Genomic DNA, 23,678 nt, shown 5'->3' with positions numbered 1-23,678 from the left:
GGCTGCCTTGGCAATGTTCTGTAGGGGTGATGATGCAAAGTGAATAGCAGTGTCTCAGGTTTGGTGTGAGGAATGAGGGATGGGATGGGATGGATGAACTGCACAGCAATAAGAAGGATGGAATTATGGAGTCAATGCATGGGATAAAATGAGGCCATGTTTTGTGTTCTTTGTCATTGCAGTACTTCACTGGCCTAGAGTGTGGACACAAATTCTGTATGCAGTGCTGGAGTGAATATTTAACTACCAAAATAATGGAGGAAGGCATGGGACAGGTAAAATCTCAACTCACCTCCTGGCTTATTTCTGGAAATCCTGTATATTGGAGAGATGGGGGAGAGTCTCTCTGCTAAAGTTTAAAAAAACCCAAAAGAGCAACAGAGAAAACCCAAACCCCAGTGTTTTGGGGGCTGCAGGCTCTGCTAAGGTTAATCTGGAGAGAATTCAGTGGAGTTGATGTAGGTTTGTGGGCTGGGGAAGGAAGAACCAGTGGCAGACCTGGGAGAGGCAGGGCACTCCTTTGGCTGTGGATTGTAGTGAAATCTGGTGCCTTGGAATTCCTTCTGATGCAAAACCAGGATAACCACTGTTCCTCCTCTGACCTTTTTGTGTTTTTCAGACCATTTCATGCCCTGCCCATGGCTGTGATATCTTAGTGGACGACAATACAGTTATGTAAGTAATTCTCATGGCTTTGCTCTCTCTTTCCATTGTGTTACTCATGTGCTATTCAGATCTATTCAAATGCTTCTAACAAACTGCACAGAGGCTTGCAGGCAGCAGAGGAGCCTGTCTTCAACTGTCTTTGATTCCAGAATGTCTCTTAACTTCCTGTTCAGGTGTGAAAACTCCATGTGATGACACTGGGAGGAAACACTCCCTGACCAGTTTGGTCAGTGTGACACCAGGGTTTCCAAACCCTGTTTTACTGCTTTGTGCATTTTGTTTCCTTTGATTTATGTAGGAATTTAGGACTACTACCCAGGTCAACCCACTGGTTGCCCAAGCCCTATAGCTGTAGTTAATAGGTGAGTCAGAGGACAGGAGTCCTAAGGGCTGATGCAGGATATGTTTTTTGCCCTCTGATAGGAGGCAGTTGACCCTCAAACACAAGATTTGATTTAGGTGGTGTGTCATCCTGTGTCCTTGGAATTGTCAAGTTGTCCAGCTGTAGAATGACTGATGCAGTTCATGGTGGAGCAGTGAACTCCATGAGCTTCCTTCTCTTTTAAACTGGGGGAGGTTGTTGCATGAGCAATATCCTTTATAATGTTGATCATTGTTAAAGTTCATTTTAATTCTTCTTGCTAAAACATCTCAGTAGAGGCTTATTCTGTTACCTTACTCTTTCCTTCCTGAAGCCTGACTCACTCATTGATATTAATTTGGTGGTTTTTATTGTCAGTTGCTTTCAGAGTAACGATTTTCCCAATTTTGGATCTTGGTTACTCATGGAGTGTAGGCTGGATGGAAGTGGAAGTAGCTGAAATGCTTTCCTGCCCTGTTGAGGAGTGGTTTGTAGAGCCTAGTGGGTGGAAACTGAGCTGAAGTTGGCATATCTTGAGTAACTTGATTGAGATTTTTGTTTACCAGACGTTGAACTTCAATTTGTGGAGTCAAACGCTCTCAGCAGGACTTTTTGGAGTGTTTTCTTGATTGCAACAGTTGGAATGAGCTGTTCAAACAGTGCATGTGAAATTGAGTAGCTGAAAGCATTGGAGGTGGCAGTGGCAGCAGCAGCAAGGAAAGGATGGAAGAAAAGGAGGGCAGTGCTGTGGGATTCCCCTTGGCTGGAGAGAGCAGGGATAGGGCAGTGACAGCTGGGTGCTAAAGCAAGCAAGTCCCATTTGTCTGAGTAAAACAAGAAACTGTTTCTAGAGGTAAAAATCCACCTTTCCCTGTTTTACCTGGATTTCTGTGGGGAGGAAGGTGCATTTTTTTGAAAAAATTCTTTCCTTTAAAAGCCAAGATAGACAACTGTGGCAAACTTAGGATATGTCAATATGTATGGCAAAAAAAAGTGAATGATCTCAACTGGAACCTGCACCCAATTCTGTCTTGTTAATTATTACTTTTTAAGTCCTTTCCTGTTTACAAAGTCTCCAGCTCTCAGTTTCCAAGCAATATGAATACAAAATTAATATGATTTATGGGCATGGGTTTCACCTCTTAATTTGTCTACTTTCATTTATGATTTGGCAAAAGACAGTAAAATTCAAAGCAAAATTCTTGAAGATCTTGACCTGGTGATGTTGATTGGGGCAATCAAAGCAGGTTGATAAGCAAAAAACCAGTGGATTATGTGCTCTGGTTAGTCATGGTATGACTAATAATTTAAATTCCAGTACCTGATATATTGTAATAATACAGCACATTTTCAAGGTGCTATTTAGTATGTCTTGAAGCCCAGGTATGGGGTAAAAAAAAAGAGATTTATAATTAATACTAAATTCAAATTGTTTTCTCATTCTTCAGTAAGTTTGACTCCAGAATTGCAGGAGATGCTTTGTCAGCTGATTTGTTTTATTTTAGCTCTGGGAATTGAGCTGCCACGTGCTGTGATTTATGTAATAACCAGCATGTGCTTGGGAGAGGAGCTCCCCAGCTGCCCAGGGCTGGGATTTGTGCACATCCCATGGGCACACACTGCTCCTCAGGGAGTGCTGTAATGATAACATACAGGAGTACCCTTAGTTTTGGCTGCAGCTGAAAAGGAAAATCCATTAATTCCAATATTTATCGATGGTATGGCCTGTATAAAGCTGTATTCCACAGTAGGATTGAAACCAGGAATGCCACAAAGGGTGTGTCAGTGCAGCTTTATATTTAGATATATTGGGAAGACATTTCAGTCATAGCTAAAAGACATTTTTAGAAGTGCTTAGCAATCCATAATTAAGTTATTTTGGATGCATTTAGGCTGGGCAGTCTGCAAATGCCAGCTGGAATGGTGTGCCCAGGAGAAAAGTGGTCACCATGTTTGTCAAGGGTTCCCATCAGTCAGTTTTCCTCTGCTCTCCCAGTTCCAAGCAGACTGGAATTAATTTAAAGTCCATGTTGTGTACACTCCTAGTATTATTGATACAAACTTTGTTTTTATGGTAAATAGATTAAAACACCATTAATTTTGAGGCTGAAGCTGTAGCATTCCCCTGAATCCCAGATAACATGAGGCTTCCCAAAGTTATTAGCCACACAAGGGTTGTTCTGGAGCTTTTTAAAGGGATTTGCCACAAAATGTGCCTGTTTTATGTAAATGAGCTGATTAAATTACTTGCTTTGTTTCTTGGGCTCTTCAGGAAAGTGTTTTTAAATAAAAATCCTCACACCAAGAGGTTCACTTCTTTCGAACTGAGTGAGCTTTCTGTTTCTGGAGCTAATATATTTATATATTGAATAGAATGAATGTAGCTTTCATAATGATCTAACAAATAAATAGAGAACAGGTAAGTACAGAAAGTACCTGCAAATGTAGAAGGATGAATCAAACCTTATTTGTCTTAACTTAATGGCAGTGTATGGAAAAAAACAAGATTTCTGCTACAATTTTTCTGTTTTTTCCCTTCCTACAGGCGTCTGATCACAGATTCCAAGGTTAAATTAAAGTACCAGCATTTAATAACCAATAGTTTTGTAGAGGTGAGTTTTTGAATTTTTTAATGGCTTGTAGGGTTTATCTCACACATGTACCAAGCCAGAGGCTGGAGGCTTGTTTAGAACTGCAGATGAGGTTTTTTGCATAGTCTGTAATCAGGTGTGAAGGCAGGGGTTGTTTTATGGTCCTTTGCATTACAGGGATAATTGTAGGAAAATACTAAAAAAACTTCAGGACAAAAGACCTAAAGAGAATGTAAGAGTAGTTGCTTAATATTTGAGTTCTGAGAAGCAGAATTACATAGTTATAATAGTTACATAATAGTTATGTAATATTTATGACTCTTGAGTGTTACCTGAGATACTTCACATTGAAAACCAGGAAATGCTGTAAACAAGAACGTGCCTTAAACATTTTACCAGTTGAAGTAAAACTGCAAAAGTGCTTTAGCAAAACACCAATAGTTTTCTAGCCTCCAAACAAACTTGGAGAAAGGTGCTTTGCAAGATGTTTGCACTGTCCTAGTTTCCCAGCTGTGTGGGTTCAGCTGTCCTGTAGAGCCCGGGGCAGAAGTTGTTACGGGATCAAGCTTTCAGTCCTTGCCAGAAGTGATGGGTGCGCTGGGTTTGGTTTTAATTTCTTAGCTGTTTGCAGCCACAACAAAGGGATGCAGGGCAGGAGCTGTCCTTGAGCACAGCCTTCCCCTGTGATGTGGGATGTGTGCTTTGTTCTGCAGTGTAATCGACTGTTAAAGTGGTGTCCTGCCCCCGACTGCCACCACGTTGTTAAAGTCCAGTACCCGGATGCTAAACCCGTGCGCTGCAAATGTGGCCGTCAGTTCTGGTAAGAGCCAGCGAGGAAAAGGTGCTGATACTGCTTTGTGCTCACTGCCCTGAAGTGTGTTAGTGTGTGTTCACTACACACTCTAGGCCCAGGCTGCTTTGGCTTGGGAGGGACCTTAAAAGTGATCCAGTTCCACCCCCTGCCACGGGCAGGTGTTGCCACATTTCTCTTCGAAGAGAAAAGCAAGGCACGATTCTTCCCAAGGATTTCTGAGATTCACATTCTCTGAACCTCAGAGAAAGGGAAAACACAGTTCTCATCACTTGCTGTGCCTGTGTTGTGCCAAAGTAGAATGCAATATGGAGATTGTTTATCCAAAGTGAGGATGTTTTTTTTCCTTGGCCTGTCAGGGCCAAGAGAGAGAGAGCAAGTTGTGTGTGTGTGTGTGTGTGGGGACTGCCGGGTGACAGTCACGAGATTCAGTGCAGTGTGAGCAGTTGTGTGCAGAGTGAGTGCTGGGCAGATTCAGTTTAGATGAAATGTATATAATATAGTATAATAAAGTAATTAATTAGCCTTCTGATATCAGTGGAGTCAGATGCATCATTCTCTCTCCCCTTTGTCGGAGTCGCCTTTGATTTACAATAGGCAGGGAGGGACACCTTCCGCTATCCCAGGCTGCTCTGAGCCCTGTCCAGCCTGGCCTTGGACACTCCAGGGATGGGGTGACTTCTCTAGAAACCAGTTTCAGTGTCTCACAACTCTCACAGTAAAGGATTTCTCCCTAATAATATCATCTGACTCTGTCCTCTGGCAGTGGGGAGCTATTCTCCCTTGTTCTGTCACTGTTTTGAAGTGGCCCTTGAGGGATTTCAGGATTGAAGGGGGGTGTGAGTTGAGTTTCCTTAGGACTGGCTTTGAACAACCCAAAAGAAAACTTAAACTGTTTAATTACTAGTACAGTCATCTTCCCTGATTGCTTATTTTCCCTTTCTTGCCCTTACAGCTTTAACTGTGGTGAAAACTGGCATGATCCTGTTAAATGCAAGGTAAGCACATCAAAGTTCTTGTCCAAATCTGTGTTTTAAAAAAGTTTAAAATAAATTTATGTGCAAGACTTAGCAATGAAGCCCAAGTTTTTGTGGTTGTCCATAGAATCATAGATGATCCTGAGCTGGAAGGGACCCCCAGGGATCATTGAGCCCACCAGGGAGCAGAGTAGCCCCTGTTAAAATCACAGGCTGAGAAGCAGCAGTGAAATCCTGTTGGGTGCTTTTACTGCTGCCTCACAGTTGGACCTTGTGGGGGAACAGTGCCTCATCCAGGTGGGAATTGTCTGGAAGAGGAGGCTGTTAGACCTGTGACCCCCTGCAGAGGAGTGAAGGTGCTTTTTGGACAAGGAGCATTTCTGTAGGAGTTGTTCCTGTTGGTGTTTGATGCTTTGTCAGGTGTTATCTGTTGTGCTGGAGGAACTAATTTGGTTTTGCTGGTTTGGGTTGGAAGGGACTTTAAAGATTAGTCCCACAGCCTGCCATGGGCTGGGATACCTTCCACTAGCCCAGGGTGCTCCAAGCCCCGTCCTTGAACACTTCCAGGGATGGGGCAGGCACAGCTGCTCTGGGCAGCTGGTGCCAGGGCCTCCCCACCCTCACAGGGATGGATTCCTTCCCAGTATCCCATCTATCCCTGCCCTATGGCAGTGGGAAGCCATTCCTTGTGTCCTGTCCCTCCAGGTCTTTGTAAACAGTCTCTCTCCATCTTTCTTGTAGGCTCCTTTCAGGTACTGAAAAGCCACAATTAGTCACCCCAAAGCCAAAATGTCCTTATTAGGAGTCCATCATGAAGTTTGTGTTGATTAAGAGCTGCAAACTCGTTGTAGGAGTGTTTGTGCTGGGTGCTCCTGCTTGCTGGATCAGGATGGAGCAGCAGGAACTGTCTGCCACTAAGTTAGTGGCTGTTTGCACAGTTTTCCAGTACCAACACTCCCCAGTTCCCATGTGGCTGGGTGTACCTTTCCTTAATGTGAGCAGGTGTCTTGGGAACATTTGCTGTTCCTCCAGCTAGATTTAAGACTCTTGTTCCATCATTTTTCTGACAGTGGTTAAAGAAATGGATTAAGAAGTGTGATGATGACAGTGAAACCTCCAATTGGATTGCAGCCAACACAAAGGTGAGAGGCTTTCTCCTATTTTATATAGAGATTTTATACAGATTTGTCAGGTGAAAAGGACATCAATCTAATTCCTTGCACTAGGATTGCTTTTTCTCTTCCCTGTTAAGAGCAAGCCTTAAAATCCACAGTACACTCAAGTGCTCTTGTTTGAAGAGTGAACAGGTGTTAATGCCTGGAATCAGGTGAGTTTCTTCAAGTTCAGTGAAGGAAAGTGCTTGGAAGAAACAGTTAATTGGAGACTCAAAGGAAGCTCAAGATTTAAGTCTTTAGGCTCCTGTCTGGCACCAGTGGCTTCCCTAAGCAAATCCATGGCCCATCCCATGTGTGGAACATGTTACCACCACCCGTGGCTCAGTTTGGCTGGGATCATTTACATCTGCCTTCAAATCCCTGGGATTGGCCTCCGGAGGAGCCTTCATTTCTGCTGGGCAGCATTCCAGGTGGAGACTGGCAGAACAGCTGTCTGGGATTTCATTATGTAAAGGTCTTCCTTCTGCTTAGCCCAACTTTGACTGAAACTCTAGCATTTGATCATTTTGGGACAAATTAAAACCAAGATTGTCATGGTGACAAGGACACAAAAGCAGCAGATCCCATGGGGGTGAGGAGGAGGCCTGAGGCTCCCAGCTGAAGGAGGAAGGTGGGGAGGGAGTGAGGAAATGGCTGCTTTGTTTTCTTAGCTCTGTTGTGTAAGTGGTTAATGGCATTGTTTGCTGCTTTCTGGGGCTGGCTGCCTGGTTTTCATGGAGCTGGAATGTTGTGTTATGGTGGCAGAGAAACCCCTGCTGTGCAGCTCAGGTCAGCCTGGAGTGGGCCCTGCTTGCAGCTCACAGAGTCACCAAAGGGAATTTGGCTTTGTCTCAGTGTGTTCCAGAGTGGCTCTAGGACTGAACCAGGTTTGTCTGGAGTTTGCTGGGCCTTCAGGGACTGCTCCTATTAAACCTTAGGAAGAGCAGGCAATAGCTTGGAAAAGGCAGAGTGTAAGCACTGCTAGCCTTGGGTCTCACATATGTGGCACACTGGAACAGCAACAGCCCTGCCTGGCCTGTTAAAGCCTTCAAGATCTTGGGGTTCCCCATCTTGAACCTGCCCCTGCTTTGGGAATAAGAAGATTTTTGGGGATGGGGAACACCCATCTGGAGGGTGGCATCTGGCAGCAGCCCTTCTTCATTGGTACCTCTAGTCTGGTGTGGGCAGCAGAGCTGTCCTGGGACATCACTGTCTAAGCTACTTCCTCTAGTACTGTCCCAGACATTCCTACATGGGAATACTTAGGAGCCCAAAACTTGCCATCAGGGTAATTACTCCAGACATTTGAGCAAGCCAACAGCCCTGGAGTCTTACAGCATCCATATCCATTGAATTAGCTGAAGGACAATATGGCATTCTTCTCTCTGAGCTGATGCTGGATTCAATTGAGGGGAAAGTTGGCAGGAAGTGTACCACCCTCATGCTGATCCCTGCCTTGGGGAAGGTGGGGATCTCCAGCTTTGGCCTCTGGGATGTGTGTGCTGGGAGCTTTGCAGCCTCTGGAGAGCCAGGTCAGCCTGGGATTGTGGGGCTGCATCCAACTCCTGCCTCAGTTCCCTGCTGATCCCTGAGCAGGGGCATGGAGAAGCCCAAGTGCTGTCTGGGTGTGGGGCTGTAGCATAGACTGGGGTGGGAATTGTGCAGTTGGGAGTGTGTATCCATCCCTCCTTTCTCTCTGTACTGTTCCTAACAGGAAAGCAGGGCAGCCGTGTTTGGTGAGGCACAACTTGTGCCTGCACTGTTGGCTTCACAGCCTAAATTCTGTGTTGAACTTCATTTTGAAGAACCTAGAAAGGAATCAGGTGCCATCAGATGCAAAAATCTCCATTATCATTGAGAACAGCTCTCCAAGGAACTCAGTTGTGACTACACGCTCCGTTGCTGTTTCTGGCTTTTGGAAAGTGATTTCTGGAGCCATCCAGGCATGAATCCTGTCCCATGTGGGCTCCTCTCAGGGAAGGAGATTTCCTGTCATAACCAAGATGAAGGTGTAAAAGAGAAATACCAATCCTCTGGAATGTGGGCTTGAAATCTGGATAATCCTTTGCAACGGGAGAATGTGAGATACATTTGTTCCGGCTTGTCCTGGGAGATGGAGTTGGAAAGGAAGATTAGGCAATTGTGTGAGAGAACAGAAGAGTGAAACCCAGCTGAATTGGGTTCTGTTCCCAAACTGGAATGATGTGATGCATTTTTTGATGAATTATGTAGAGTGGTCTGAATGAAAAACGAGGAGATTCGAGTAGTGAGTTCTGTGGTTTCTGATATGATTTTTTTATTCTTTTGCATTCATTTACTTGCATTTAGGAGACCTAAATTCCTTCTACTTCTACAAAAGATACAGCCCTTGCAGCAGTATGTGCTGGAGTAGATGGCTTTTTTCTTAAAATAAGCTACTTTTCACATGAGTTCAGCTTAACTAGATTAATTTAAAGTTGAGATAAGGCAATACAAGTTCTTTATCAAGTCTGTAATTCTCAGTCTTCTTGAGGAACGGTGTTGAATAGTCCAAGGATTTGCACATTTCTTCCTTTTTCAATTTATTTGACAAACTTGGTTTTTCCTCTCTTGAGTTAAACTCGGCAGGTTTTGGGTATTGGGGAATAAAAGAACCACAGAGATCCATTACTTTTGTCAAGTGGACATCCAAAAGGAGTGAAAAATAGAGAAAACTTGGATTTGTGCATTTATTTTGGCCTCTTAAGGTGTACTATCAGGATTATCTGAAAGTGGTCTAAAAGGAGGAGGGGAAACCTGTTTGGAACCTGAGTGTGATGTTAATCTCTCTTTTTTGGAATACTAAAGGGAAAGGAACAAAGCTGGTGACAGTGCTGGCCTTCACACAAGGCAATGCTTTTATTGTGGAACTTAAATTGGTGGTAATGGAAGTTGTTCATCTGGTACTAAAAAAACCCCAGCCTTGCTTCTTTGGCTTCTGGCACATCCCCATCCTTCCCTTGCAGGCCAGACAGAGCATGAAGAGCTGATGGATAAACCAGGCACATTTTCTTCTCCAAAAAAAACCATTGGCTGTTTTCTCCCATGCATGAGATAAAGTGGCATGAGCCCACATGACCCTTTTCAGGTCACTTTTTAATGGCTTAAAGTGTTCCCTCTGTACTTTCTGGAGATCCTGCATTTGTTCTAATGTGTGGAAATTCTGGCAGGACACAGAATCCTCCTGGACACCAGCACCAAAAAAAGTTTTGCTCTGTGACTCTAGGTCTTAGAATGGTGTACTGTTTGTGCTAATAATTAAGTTTTTTGGTTTTGTTGAAATTCATTAAGAAATCCCTGTGGTTTTTGATGAGTCTTTATATGATGGGCTAGGGGTGAAGGCATTGCTGTGAATGTGGCTGTGGGAGGATGATGTCCACCAGGTCCTCTGGGAGTTCTGGAAAGGACTAATCTCTTTCACTTGCCCTGAAATAAGAAACATGTTTCTGTTTAGCTTCCTGTTCATAAAAGAGCTGCTGAGGTTTATGGTGCTTTATATGTGCATGGACTTTTACAACAAAATCAGGATTGTTCTCCTTTGCCAGGTTTGCCCGGGCTTTTGTTTCCAAGCCCAGTACGGAATTGTTTGAAGTGGAACAATGTTAATGAGGTCACTTCTGTGCTGTGCTGGGACTGATAATGTGCACAATAATCTGCAGGTTTAGTAACTTGATTTGCTGCCTGTTGGGTTGTTGCATAGCTGTAATTCTCAGGGAGATCTTCCTTCCCTATCCTCATTAATCTATAAATCTCTCCCACTTGTTCTGTTGGTGGCTTTAGTAGTTACTACTTCTTTTTCTGCTGGTGTCCAGCATTTCTTTAGTATGTGTTTCCATGGCTTTAATTTTTAATAATACTCAACTTTACACTTTTACACAGCTTTAGGGATTTGCACAGATACTGTGTCACCTCTTCCTTGTGCTTTGCTGGACAGGAGCATAAAGGTGTGGAAAGGATGGCATTCCCTGTGAGAAAAGGGCTGGAACGAGAACCTAGAATCATGGAATGGTTTGGGTTGGAAGGACCTTAAATCAAGTTCCACCCCCACCATGGGCAGGGACACTTTCCACTATCCCAGGGTGCTCCAAGCCCTGTCCAACCTGGCCTTGGACACTTCCAGGGATGGGGCAGCCACAGCTTCTCTGGGCACTCTGTGCCAGGGCATGCCTACCCTCCCAGGGAAGAATTTCTTCCCAATATCCCATCCATGCCTGCCCTCTGGAAGTGGGAATCCATTCCCCCTTGTCCAAAGTTCCTGTCTAGACTCTCCTGGAGCCCTTTCAGATACTGGAAAGGTCTTTTTGTCCTGGTTTGCATCCCAGAGCTCAAAGCCCTGAGCACTGTGGACATATTGGAAAGCTTGGTCCCACCTGAAAGACAGGAGGGCAGAATTTCCATGCTCCTGATAGAGCCTTGCTGGGGGTGAGATGGCCCCACATCCCTGTGCTGTGGATATGTGCTTGTGGCATCTCCCCAGCTTAGCATGTCACCTGGGGCCTGTTCTCCCTCTCTCAACTGTAGGATTTTGCTCAGCAGGAGGGATCACAGCAGCTGTGTGGATCAGCTGTACCTCCCACGAGTGAGGTGTGCAACTGATGGGAGGAGATGTGTCTGGAAGAACTGCACAGCTCCACAGCCTCCTGTGGCTGTGCAGCCCAGGGTCATCATGGTGTGACAGGGCCATTATCTGTACTTAGAGCCACCCTGGCTGATGAACAGACTGAGCAGGGATCTGCACAGCTGGGCAGGACATTGCTGGCGTAAACCTAAATTTGAGTCTTGACTTGTTGGTGCAGGATTGGAAGAGGGAGGAGTGCTGCCTGGAAAAGGGCAATAGATGCTGCACTGAGTGCTCTACTCAAAGAAGGGACTATTTTTGACTTTGAAGTTCACAGAACTGCACTGACTTAACTGGGAACGAGCTTCCCTGGCTGAGTATCCATCCTGTGGGCAGTCCTAGGGAACATCTTGGTGTTGTGCCCTTGAGGGGCCCAGCACTGGAGCTACTGTGCTTCACTTACTCTGTAGTGCAGTCACTGAGTCTGAAGAACAAACACAGGTGACTGGGAAAAAGGCAGGTCTGAAAAATCCCTCTTGTGCTTGGTTGCTGCTTGATCTGATGGTTTGGTGTGCAAATTCTCCTGTCTGTGACAATCCAAACTGACAAACTCCTATAAAGTGCAGTAATAGTTGGGACACTCAGAGTGGGTGTGCAAGAACCCATTGGATTGTGTCCCTGTATAGAAGTAGCAGTTATGGAGTGATTGTGCATGTTGGTTTCTTCCTTTGCTGAGAGTTTCTCTGAATGCCATGGTAGGAACTGCTTGCTTTGGTTAGCAAAGGCATGCTTCAGACTCTGGGGAGGGGATTTCACATGCTTCTGACCCAAAAGCTGCAGATGATTTTACAGGTGTGTGTATCACTGGTTTGGATATGTTTGTTACTGTATTATATATAAAAACTGGCTTGTGCAGAAACTTCATGAAGGCTGGTGTGGTTGTGGGATGAGCTGGATGAGAAGCTGATTCAGCCTAAAATGGTTTTGGCTTTATTTATGCAGTTTTTTTCTTTGCTGCTTTGTTGATTTGTTTATTTCTAAGCTCATGGATATTGGTGTTATATTCCCCAGATATTTCTCTGTGCAGAGCTGCCCTTTGAGATACTCACATTTGTCAAAAGCCTTACTCCTGAAAGGGAAAACCCCATGTGAGCTTTTATGGAAAAGTCTTCAGTGAGGTGTCACATGAAGGAAAAAAAGGGACCTGATGGGAAGCATGGAAACACCTCAGGAAGAGAAGTGTCTTTTTAGCTGACAGCAGCTTCTTTGAAGCACGCTAGAGTCTTGCTGCATGTTTTCAGCTCCTTTCTGGATGGCATGTTACAGCTGCAGGATTGGTAACAGCGTGATTCCGGCTTGGTCTCAGTCCCAGAGTGGACCAGACACTTGGTGGTGAGGAAAGCCACATGCTCTTAGAGACCACCCCTCTGCTGGGATTTTGGGGAAGGTCATGAAGTGACTCGCCCAGTGTCCCTCTGTGAGAGCAGCATAGATAAAATATGTTATTCCTTAAGTTTTTTTCTATCTAACTGCTCCGGGTTTGGAAGTATTTTAAGGCCTGACTGAAGAGGATCTCGATGTCCAAAGGGAAGAATTAAATCATGTGTTTCACTTGACGTGCTCTGTCTGACTGCCGTGGGAACCCTTCCAAGTTCCCCAGGCTGTTGGGGTTCCGTGCTTGCCCTGCTAACGGTGCTCTCTGTCCTGTGGACAGGAATGCCCGAAATGCCACGTCACCATCGAGAAGGACGGGGGCTGCAACCACATGGTCTGTCGGAACCAGAACTGCAAGGCGGAGTTCTGCTGGGTGTGTCTGGGCCCCTGGGAGCCCCACGGATCTGCCTGGTGAGTTCGGGAGCGTGCCTTGCTGGAAGGGCGAGGAGGTCGTGGTGCAAACGGCACGGATTTGGACTGAAATCTGTGGAATCGGTGTCCCCGTTACAGGTACAACTGTAATCGCTACAATGAGGATGATGCAAAGGCAGCAAGGGATGCACAGGAGGTGAGTCCATAACCTTTGGTGATGAGGGAGATCATCGGCCCTGTGCTGTGCTTTCTGTAAACCTACACATCTGCTCTGAAGGAATTCACGGATTCGGGCACAAATCCAAAGGACAGTTAAGTCTTTTGACTTTTAAGATAGGGATGGCTTTGCCTGCTATGTGCTACCTTTGTACATCCAGAGCACACAAGTTGAACCATGCCCGTGGTGTTATTTTTTTACAGCTGGTCTGTCAGTGTGAAGAAAATAAGATTAATGACTATGTATTGAGTCATCTTGGTTCTCTTGCACTATTTAGCACACGGTGCCTTTCCCCTGCTTTATAATCAGCCTGAGATTGCCCTCTTAGCACAAGCACAGTAATTAGAATTCCTTATTAGCAAAAAAAACCCCCAACAAAACATCATCTTCTCACTTTTGTCATGACATTGGAAGCATTTGAGTGCTGTATCTTGAGTCGAGAGGCTGAAATACAGAAGTGATGAGGCTTGAGCAGTGTGATTGTAATTGCTTCCAAGGTTGGGAGTGAGGATGTCAGAGCTGTGCTGGGAAGTGCCTGGGGCGCTTCCCAGGGTTAGCGGGGCCGCGCGGAGCCGTCTGTCCAACACGACAGGAGAGGAGCCTCCTTTGGAAAGGAAGCTCATTCTCTGGATCAGGAAGAGCCTTGAGAAGGGTTTACTTCTCTTGCAGCCATTACTTTGTTTTAACTATTTGTTTTCTTTCTCCCTAATGGGAATTAACACAGCGATCCCGAGCAGCCCTGCAGAGGTACCTGTTCTACTGCAACCGTTACATGAACCACATGCAGAGTCTGCGCTTCGAGCACAAGCTCTACGCTCAGGTGAAGCAGAAGATGGAGGAGATGCAGCAGCACAACATGTCATGGATCGAGGTGCAGTTCCTGAAGAAAGCAGTCGACGTCCTCTGCCAGTGTCGTGCCACACTCATGTACACTTACGTCTTTGCCTTCTACCTCAAAAAGAATAATCAGTCCATTATCTTTGAGGTAGGAGAAAATGGGGTTGTCAGGAATTCAAATTGTAAAACTGAGGAAATAAGATTTAATGCTGGGAGGGCTCTAGTCCCCACTTTTACCCAAGTTAGTCTGGTTTAATATTCTGTTAAGAGGTTCTCTGGGCATTGTGTGGGATCGTGTGCTGGAGGAATCACAGAATTACAAAGCTATGGCTGCCCCATCCCTGGAAGTGTTCAAGGCCTTGTTGAATGGGGGTTGGAGCAACCTGGTCTAGTGGAAGGTGGCCTGTGGCAGTGACGGAAGTGGATGAGTTTCAATGTCCCTTTCCACCCAAAATCAGTCTGGGATTCCATGATATCTAATCCTTTTTTATTTTGGTACTGATTCCAATTGCACTGAAATAAAAATCTCCCCCTTTCCTTTATTCCCCCTCAAACACTTTTTTTTCTTTTGTCTTTACAGAATAACCAAGCAGACTTAGAGAATGCTACAGAGGTGCTTTCTGGGTACCTGGAGCGAGATATATCCCAAGATTCGCTGCAAGACATAAAGCAGAAAGTACAGGATAAGTACAGGTTTGTGTTGGAATACTCCTTTCTCTCAAAGCAGCCAAGTGTTGCCATGCCCTGTGTCAGGTAGTGACCTGAGCACATGCCAAGATACAGTTTCTCCAGAGCCACATCCTTGGGAAGCTGTTTGCTCTTGGCTTTGTGCCACCCATTGTGATCAGCCAGTCCCTGGATATCTGAGAGCAGCAGCCCTGTCCCGAGCCAACCCCGAATCCTCCCAGTGAAGCCCTCACATGGATGCTGGCAGTGTGTTTTTGTGTCCCTGCTGGGACCAGCTCTCAGGAGAGGTGACAGCCTGTGGGGAGAGGCTCCCAGCTCTGCCTTCCATCTGCTCTGCAGAGCAGGAGCTGGAAGATCCAACCCTGGAATGGAAAAAATCCTGTGTCCAGAAGCAATGGCTCTCAGTACACTGCTGTTCCTGCACAGAAGGAGCATGTGGGAATGGCCAGCACCAGAATGGGATCCACAGAGAGAGGGCCAAAGAACAAGGAGTGACTTTGTTGTTCCAAGCTGCCAGCTTTGGCCTAGGATGAGCTGCCAGCAGAGAGCATTTGGCTCTTTTAATTGTCTGCTGGGTCCATTTGTGCAAAACGTGGGTGTAGGAAAGCTGTCCCTGAGGAAGAGGGATAGAGCAGCCTGCCCAGCTGGGAAGGGGAGCAGGGGACTGGGGTCCAGGTGACACAGATGCCAGTGCTTTGTTCAGTCCCAGGGGAATAATTTCTGCACAGTGGAAAAGTACAAAGCTGAAAATGCGGATGAGTCACAGGATTAGGGCTTACATTTCTGAGGCATTTTGCCAAAATCACTGAATTTGTTATGCCTGGCTTAGGGGGAAGAAAATATCCAAAGCAGGGTGAACTGTAGGACTCAGTGGACTGTGGGGCGTGGCAGGAGCTGTTAAGATCTGGTGGCTCATCCTGCCCAACTTTGGCAGCACAGCTGGAGCTGGACAAGACTTTCTTGACCTTCTTTTTGGAGACATTTTGTAACTTACCCTTTAGGCCACTGTTAATTTGGTATTTCTGATGAAGCTGCTTGTTTACTTCAGTCCTCTGAACCTGGATGCTTTTGTAGGGGTGAAATTACAATCTAATGTAGCCTGCATTGCTTGGAAACAGTATCCCAAACCTGCCTTCACATTTCTGGGAAGAAAGAATAATCTGTCAAGCCCGTGCAGGTCCCTGATTAACCAGTTCAGTCATGTTTTAATCATGTCCTGCATGGTGCCCTTTGATGCAAGACTGAGAGCAGGATGTCATCGAGGTGGGTTTAAAGAGCTCTGGGAAGCTGCAGGAACTGCCCTCCAGGCTGGTTTAGTTTCAGCTGTTTGGATCTCTTTGCTTGCAAAGACATATCTAGAAAACAGGATTAAGCCCCCCACACCCATCCAGCAGAAAAATAACTAAAGTTTGGAAAGCAGAGGCCGCGTGTTTGCCATCACATGCTCCTGAAAATCAATGGGACTTTGTGTGCAGGGGTTTCTCTTGACCAGCTGACAGCAGTGAGGGGAGCCACAGCTGCTCTGATGGATAAATCAGTCACTCTGATCAGGTCCTGAGCAGAAGGTGAGGAATCACTGCCAGGTGTTAGTGTGTGTTGTGGTCAGGGATAGCTTCCCACTGGGAGGTTTCTCCTGAGGGATGTGTGACCATTGCCAAGCAAGCCAGGTTCCCAGCAGCCAGAGCCTCTCAGATGCTTATTTAGAATTTTCTCTTGGAATCTGAATTCATTCAATGTTTCTGTGCTTTTTGTCTTTTAACACACCCAAACTGACATCCTTTGCTGTGTTTTGTGATATCCCTTTTCCTCAGGATTGGTGATCCTGGGAGGGCTCTTGGATCAGTTTTATGTGCAGCATTTTTCAGTCAGCATAGGTGGGAATACTCCATGAGTGTAGTGTCCCTCTGAGAGACACATGCTGGGATGTGAGGTGAAACCTGCTCTCCAGCCAGACCAGTAACCCTTTGGACTGCTTCCATCTCCATCTAAAACTGTGACAGCGCTCCTGAGGTTTTCATCATAGACTGCTTGGGGTTGGAAGGGATCTTAAAGTAAATATTGTTCCACCTCCTGCCATAGGCAAGGACACTTTCCACTAGACCAGGTGGCCCCATCCCACCTGGCCTTGAACACCTCCAGCTAGTTTTTCCCAGCTAACACACGGCTTTCTGTTGTCCTGATGGGGCTTAGAGCAGGCACCACCAGCACCTTTCAGGAGGCAGTGGTCATTTACAAAAATGATGTACTCACAGGTTATTGGGTTTGGTAGGAAAGAAATTAGAAGCTGACTGTTGATGAAGTCAGTGATGATTACTTGTGTGATTAAGAACTGCTGGGGCAGGATCTGAGGCTGCAAGGGAGGGAGAATCTGAGGAGAGCTCATCCCATTCCATGTGTCTCCACTAACCTGTGCTCAGACTTTTTCAAACCACAGCTGCTGCTTCTTCCTCTTCCAGTTATTCCTGAAGGTTTCTCAGCTGTAGAGGCTCTGGGAATGCTTCTGCCTGACAGACTCTGAATTTGCACGTTGTTTTCCAGCCAGGGACCTGGAGCTGAGTGACTGGAGCAGCCAAAGCCTTAATTAGCACTGTTAACGGGCTGTAAATACAAACTCCCTTCTTGGGGGATCACCTCTTTTGGAAGTGTCTTGGTTTGGAAAGACAGGTGCCTGCTAAGGAAGGCAGGAGCCTCCCCTGAAATGGAGAATGTAAATTTCCCTGCCCCCCCCCCCAGTTGTTATAAAATTTAAATTAAGAGGCTCTCAGGCAAAAATATGGGAGCTGGAAATAGCAATTCTTTACTAGGGAAGAAAATAAAAGGGTAAAATAAACAATGCAGTAAACCAAAACAATACTGACAGAGTCAGAACACAGCTGACACCCTGTGGGTCAGGGTGTTGGTAGCAGTCTCATTGGAATTGTGGCTGCAGCCCTCCTGGAGTGTCAGGGGTGGTTCTGCTGGAGCAAGGATCCTGCAGGGTGGAGTCCTCCTCTGAAGATGCGCAGTGGAAGAGGCAGCTGCTGTTCCTCTAGGAAATCCAGTGGAGAAGCTGTGCTGGTGTTCCAGATTCTCCAGATTATATCTGGGTAGGAATGCTTGGCTCCTCCCTCTGGGCTCACATCCCCCAGTGGGATGCTGTAGTTCTTATCAGCCATGCAGTGACATTCAATAGCCTGTTATCAGCAGGTGTTGTGGAAGAGATTAGGAAAACTGCCCAGTGAAGAGAAGACAACTGCCATCCAGATGGCAGATAGAATACATTTTGCCTTGCAGTCTGGGACAGGAAGTGAGGCATGCTGTAGGTTTGGATAACTTGGTGCCAGGGCTATTGGAACAATACCAGTATAGCTGGACGGGACGTGCCTGAGCTTGTCTGGCCATTGCTGCTTGACCAAAAGGAGGCAACTCTGGTGTTTTACCTCAGAGACACCTCTGGCTAGCTGGATGCTGCAGCTGGGTGCTTGGAGGCAAGTCCAGGCATGCAGGAGCTCCGCTTTCCCTCTGGCAGAGAAGCTTTAAGGCAATGGTGAAGGAAAGGAGTCAGTTCTGATGGAGGGTTTCAATCCAGAGCTTTATTTTGGCCCACAGGCCTCTGGATCCAGCAACAGCTCCAACAGAACCCTCAACCACGTGGTTTGCTCACCCTTTTACCTGGGGGAGAGAGGGAGGGAAGGGACATTGGGACCACCAAGCAGTTATGGGAGGAGAGGTCTCAAGGGACAAAGGACACCTGGATGGCCCAATGTCCCCCTGGGGGTGGAGGGTATCTTTTGAATTCTGCCAATCGCTCTACGCTCCTCTGGAATGCCAGGACTGACAGACAGTGCTGGGCAGGGAGGGGAAAGGAGAGGTGACTGACACGCCCGGCAGGGACCGTGTTCCTGAGGTAAACCCTGAAATCACAACGCAGCAAGGGCTGCTCCACGATTCCTGACGTGCCTTTTCCATGCTGTCCCTGTCCCCTGCAGATACTGCGAGAGCCGGCGGAGGGTTTTGTTGCAGCACGTGCATGAAGGCTACGAGAAGGACCTGTGGGAGTACATCGAGGACTGAGCCCGGCCCCGCAGCAATGAACTCTGAACCCTTTCCCATCCTAGAGTGCTCATGCAATTCCAATAAAACCCACCCAGGGCGCTGCTCCGCCTCTTACACCGCTGGTCTGTAGTAGCGGGATTCTGTTTTGTTAACAGAAAAATTAAGTAAATTATATTGTAATAAAAAAAAAAGGTAGATAAACCATTGTACAACAGTATTCTAGGCGGCCAAGAGTGTGACAGACGCACTAAAAAACCCTCCAACTTTAACTTGTAACGTAGCTTCATCCTCCAAGCCGACTCCTTTTTTCTTTTCTCTCTTTCTTTTCCTGTGTGTAGTACAGATGAAACTTAAACCAGTTTCTTGACACTGCTTTTCATGTCCAAACCAGCCATTTTGATGGACTTTGGTAAGGGGGAGTGGCTCTCCTGCCCCCCTCCTCCTCTCTGCCACCCAAATACATGGATGAATGTGGATTGGCTCATTGTAAAGAGGATTTTTGGGGAGGGAAGGAGGGGGGTACACAGCAAGGAAAAAAAAAACAAAACCCAACCTTTGTATATGACTTTTAAAACAAAAAGAGGACAACACAGTATTTTTCAAAGTTGTATATAGCGCATATGCATGGACAAAGAGCAAGCGTGGCACGTGTTTGCATAATGTTTAATTACAAAAAAATATTTATTCTTTAAAAATCTTCAAGATTATGTCTATTTGCTGTGCATTTTCTTTCAGTTTGATTCTTTTGGTTTTTTTTGGTTTTTTTTTCCCCTGGGCTGGGGTGGGGGAAGCGTGTGCTGGTGTAGTGAATATATCTCTATATATATATTTTTTATTTTTTTTTTCTTTTTGGAAGGCTTTTTCCAGAGCAGTTGGGTTTCTCCTCTTCCTGCAGTTCCTTTCTGTCCAGGGCCTCCCCCAGGTCTGTGTGTGTATCCATTGCTGGCGACGGACGCGGCCCCTCGCAGCTCCTGGAGCTCTGGTTCAGGATGCCTTGCCTTTTTCTTGGTTTATTTTTGGCCCCAGATCTTTACCTGCCCAAATCCAGCTCTCTGTTCCCACTGGTGCACGCAGGACACGTGCTGTGATCCCAGAGGAGGCGTGTGAGTGTGTGTGTGTTTGTGTGTGTGTGTGTTTAGAGGTTTGTTTTGGATCCCGAGGCAGGACAAGGAGGGGTGTTTTGCACCACTTCTCCAAAGATTTCCTGCGAGATTTCGGCTGTGGATCTCTTCTCCCTCCACCTTTCATCTGTCAAATGGACCCTTTCTTGCTGTTTTAATTTTCACTTCATTATAACAAGTCGTAACATTGAAAAGGAAAGCTGATGGAATTGTCTTTGTGTTTGTTTTGGGCTCAATCACTGGGCGTCCTGTCCTGGCAACTATTTAACACTCCATCTAGTGCAGTAGAAGCTGAAATCAGCGGAGTATTTTTCAATTAAAAGGGGAAAGAACTAATGAGTTTAGCTACTGAGTCCATTTTTATGATTTCTGTAACAAGAGCTATGTTAAAGTAAACAATTGGTGGTGGTTTTATTAAATTTACTCCTGTATAGGAATTCCTTCTGTGGTATTTTTCGCCAGGCAAGTGTCCTCCAAGCCTCCCGCTGCTCTTCCAGCTTCCAGGGGATGGAAGTTGTGAAGGGATCAGATAAAAAAGGCAGATCCCAGGCAGGGCTGTAACACGGGATGCTGTTTCCAGCTGGCAACGGGGTCAATTCGGCTCCCTCACCTCTCCTACCGACGTTCCACGGATGTGGTTTTGTCGCTGTACACCTGCTTTTCCCTTTATTTGCCCTGGAAATCAAACGTGTGATGTGGTTTTGTCGCTGTACACCTGCTTTTCCCTTTATTTGCCCTGGAAATCAGACCGGAGGGAGCTCAGCCGCTGTTCCTGGCGCTGCTGCAGGGGTGGGATGGCGCAGGGCTGCGTGGGAGCGGCCCTGCCCCTATCCGTCCCTGCCATTCCCGGTGGGAATTCTCCGTCCGTGCAGTCAAATACTTGAAAGCTGGGCTGGGCAGGGCAGGTGCAAGCACAGAGGCGTTGGGTTTTCACTCCGTGTTCCCCGAAAGGAATGCGCCGAGGATGAGGGCACTTCCCTCCAAAGGAAACCCCGCTCTGTGGCGTCCTCGGTCCCGATGGCTGTTGGCAAACCTAGAGACAGTGACAAAACCCTGTTCTGTGGGAGAACCTGCTGCGGTTCCTTTCCTCCGGGTTTCAGGCGCTCGCAGGTGAATTGCCATCCCCACAGACACTGTGGAAATATAAAGGAAAATAAACAAAATCCGCCATCCCAACCTCCCTCCCTGCTGCTGCTGTGGGGCGGGGAGGGAGCGGGGCCGCGGCTGCTCAGCGCTTCCCGGGTTATCCCTCCTCACTGGCGGCCTTATTTCCCTCTACATCGCGGAGTTCCCAATAAAACCTTCCAAAAGCCGACATTTTATTATTTCTGTGGTTTTTCAGGTTAAACGGGGGCCGGGATTGCGGGGGGGGGTGGTCCTCCCGCCACCACCTTCCCGCCGTGCCCCGCGCGCCATGGCCGCGCCGGAAGTAGCGGGCGGTCGCCATGGCAACCCCGGCCCGCCGCGGCCATGGCGGAGCCGCCGGACACCACGGTGAGGGCAGAGGGGAGAGAGGCGCCCGGGCTGAGGGGGCGAGAGGGACGGGAGGGAACGTGAAGGGAAGGGAAGGGAAGTGAAGGGAAGTGAGGGGCGGCGGCGGCGGCGGGAAGTTCTTTTGAAGAGTGAGTTTTTAATCTACACACTTGGTATGGAAAACGTGAGGGAAATTCAGTCTTTGCTGAAGTAATCAACATCAATTATGGATTATCAGGTGCTGGAACAGGGGCAAAGTAAAGGAGAAGGGGAAGGGGCTGCAGCACAAGGAGCGGCTGAGGAAGTTGGGGGTTTGCAGCCTGGAGAAAAGGAGGCTCGGGGAGACCTCAGAGCCCTGCCAGGGGCACAAGGGATGGAGGGACAGGGCCCTGTCAGAGCCCTGCCAGGGGGACAAGGGATGGAGGGACAGGGCCCTGTCAGAGCCCTGCCAGGGGCACAAGGGATGGAGGGACAGGACACAGGGAATGGCTTCCCACTGCCAGAGGGCAGGGCTGGATGGGATATGGGAAGGAATTCCTGGCTGTGAGGGTGGGCAGGCCCTGGCACAGAGTGCCCAGAGCAGCTGTGGTCACCCCTGGATCCCTGGCAGTGCCCAAGGCCAGGCTGGATGGGGCTTGGAGCACCCTGGGACAGTGGGAGGTTTCCCTGCCCATGGCAGGGGCTGGAATGAAATTATATTTAAGGTCCTTTCAACCCAAGCCATTCCATAATTCTTTATTTTTTTGGGGTGGAGGGTAGTTGGTGTGGAGACCCACAGGGGTCAGTACCAAGCCCGGGTTCTTCAGTGTACTTAGAAATGATTTGGACAAAAGGATGGGCAGAATGTTATTCAGGTGAGGAGGAAATAGGAGAAACTCCAGGAAAGTCTTAACAGAGCAGAGTGAGAGACTCAGAATGATGGGTGTGCAGATTAAAACAAAAATTACAATATGTAAAAAAATGAAGTGTTTGTGCTGGTTATTCCTGCTGAGGATGGAATGCTCAGAGTTGGGTAAATAGCTGCTCAGTTTTTCTCAATAGGAATCTGAAAAGTCAATAAAAGTTTAGAAACTGTTAAGAAACAAAAAAGTAAACAGTAAAAAACAAAACAAAACAAAACAAAGAGCCTTTCCTGGGTTATTTTGTCTCAGCCTCTCTGATCTGCCCCATCTCCAGTAAAAAAAAAGATGCAACTAGAAAGTGGTCCCAAAACATTGCAAGGAACAAAGATTGACTGAATCTCTGATTTTAAAAATTATTTATTAAAGAGCAGGGAGGTGACACAGGTGCATAAAATCCCGTGTTGTGTCTTCCCAAAAAGCAGAGTGAAAAATAAAAATACTTTCCTGTGTGAATCCGTTTCTCTTCCATGAAGGTTTGATGGTTGATGAAAGTAAGAAAATCATATAAAATGAATGTATTTTCCACGGACTGGGAGCTCTGGACAGTGTTTGCTGGGGAGGTTTCCTGCCTTCCCATGTGATGGGACATCCCTGTGCTCACATCCTGTGGACTCAGATGATTCCCAGGAACAGCTTTGCCCTAATTAACTTCATAAATGTTTGATGGTAAATGGGTTTGACTTATTTTATGAGTGATCTCTAATTAGGTTCTTAAATGCTCCACTATTGTTTTTTTGCAAGGTAAAGATCACTCCCCAGGTGATCAGAAGTGACCCCACCAACAGGGATGTGCTGCACAATGAGGGTGTTTGTTTAATCGAGCTGTGGAACAGAAATCTCTGCCCTGCTTGGCAAGGCAGAGTTTGTCCAGCAGCAATGCTGCTATTTTTATGCCCTCCTTTGGGATTTGCCAGTTGTCCTTTCTGATTATTTTCTGGAACAGAGCTTCAAGAAACCTTGCCTGGTCTATTTACTACTCCTGCTTTCTGTCTTTTCAGGTTTCTTCATCGCCAGTGGCTACAGAGCCAACAAAACCCCGTCCTAAAAAAGGTTTGTTTGAAGATCTGATTGTGTTTCTTGGGCAGGTTGGTTTTAAGGTTTCTTCTATAGTGTTTGCAGCTGTCTAGGAGGAAATAAATGTCCTCTGGGAAAAGAGGAGACTGTCTAGACTGTAATTTGCTGAGTACCAGTATTTTTCCAGGGTCTCTGTGAGCTCAGTGCTGTTCCTGGCTGATTTACCGTAGCCACAGCCTGTATCATGTTTGCTTATAATCTGGGAGACTGTTTATTTTAATGTGTACTTACTTGTGGGGCTGTTAATGAGTTTGATACTCATTTATCCTCTCAAATAATAACAGGTTTGTTTTGGGTTCTTCAGGATGATGTCTTGCTCTGGAAATAATCTTGGCAAGCAAACATTCTGTCTTGTGGGGTTTTTTACATCACATGTTCGAATTTTTGAAC

At 46.6% G+C, this 23,678-nt stretch overlaps 2 protein-coding genes across 4 annotated transcripts in view; both read left to right on the top strand.

Moving 5' to 3' along the window:
* ARIH1 (ariadne RBR E3 ubiquitin protein ligase 1) overlaps positions 1 to 19,425 on the top strand; it is a 51,737-nt gene extending 32,312 nt beyond the window's left edge. Inside the window, exons 4-14 of the mRNA XM_084213387.1 lie at positions 183 to 275; positions 620 to 675; positions 3,573 to 3,639; positions 4,332 to 4,438; positions 5,385 to 5,427; positions 6,477 to 6,548; positions 12,851 to 12,981; positions 13,081 to 13,138; positions 13,884 to 14,144; positions 14,577 to 14,689; positions 18,652 to 19,425. Of these exons, the coding sequence (XP_084069513.1) occupies positions 183 to 275; positions 620 to 675; positions 3,573 to 3,639; positions 4,332 to 4,438; positions 5,385 to 5,427; positions 6,477 to 6,548; positions 12,851 to 12,981; positions 13,081 to 13,138; positions 13,884 to 14,144; positions 14,577 to 14,689; positions 18,652 to 18,736 (1,086 nt within the window). The 3' untranslated portion in view covers positions 18,737 to 19,425. The remainder of the gene's footprint in view (positions 1 to 182; positions 276 to 619; positions 676 to 3,572; positions 3,640 to 4,331; positions 4,439 to 5,384; positions 5,428 to 6,476; positions 6,549 to 12,850; positions 12,982 to 13,080; positions 13,139 to 13,883; positions 14,145 to 14,576; positions 14,690 to 18,651) is intronic.
* A 1,848-nt stretch (positions 19,426 to 21,273) lies between these two features.
* The window catches only part of BBS4 (Bardet-Biedl syndrome 4), a gene marked incomplete at its 5' end in the record, with an annotated part of 35,179 nt that continues 32,774 nt past the window's right edge, over positions 21,274 to 23,678 (top strand). For 2 of the 3 annotated variants that reach the window (XM_084213876.1, XM_084213875.1), the window contains one exon: positions 23,105 to 23,264. In XM_084213876.1, coding sequence (XP_084070002.1) covers positions 23,105 to 23,264 — 160 coding nt within the window. Of the gene's footprint in view, positions 21,334 to 23,104; positions 23,265 to 23,678 lie in introns of those variants that run through there. The other variant, XM_084213877.1, reaches the window with a different exon arrangement.

The sequence above is a fragment of the Fringilla coelebs genome (assembly GCF_963513975.1).
Source record: "Fringilla coelebs genome assembly, chromosome: 12".
NCBI lineage: Eukaryota > Metazoa > Chordata > Aves > Passeriformes > Fringillidae > Fringilla > Fringilla coelebs.
This window is presented reverse-complemented; position numbering and strand designations above follow the sequence as displayed.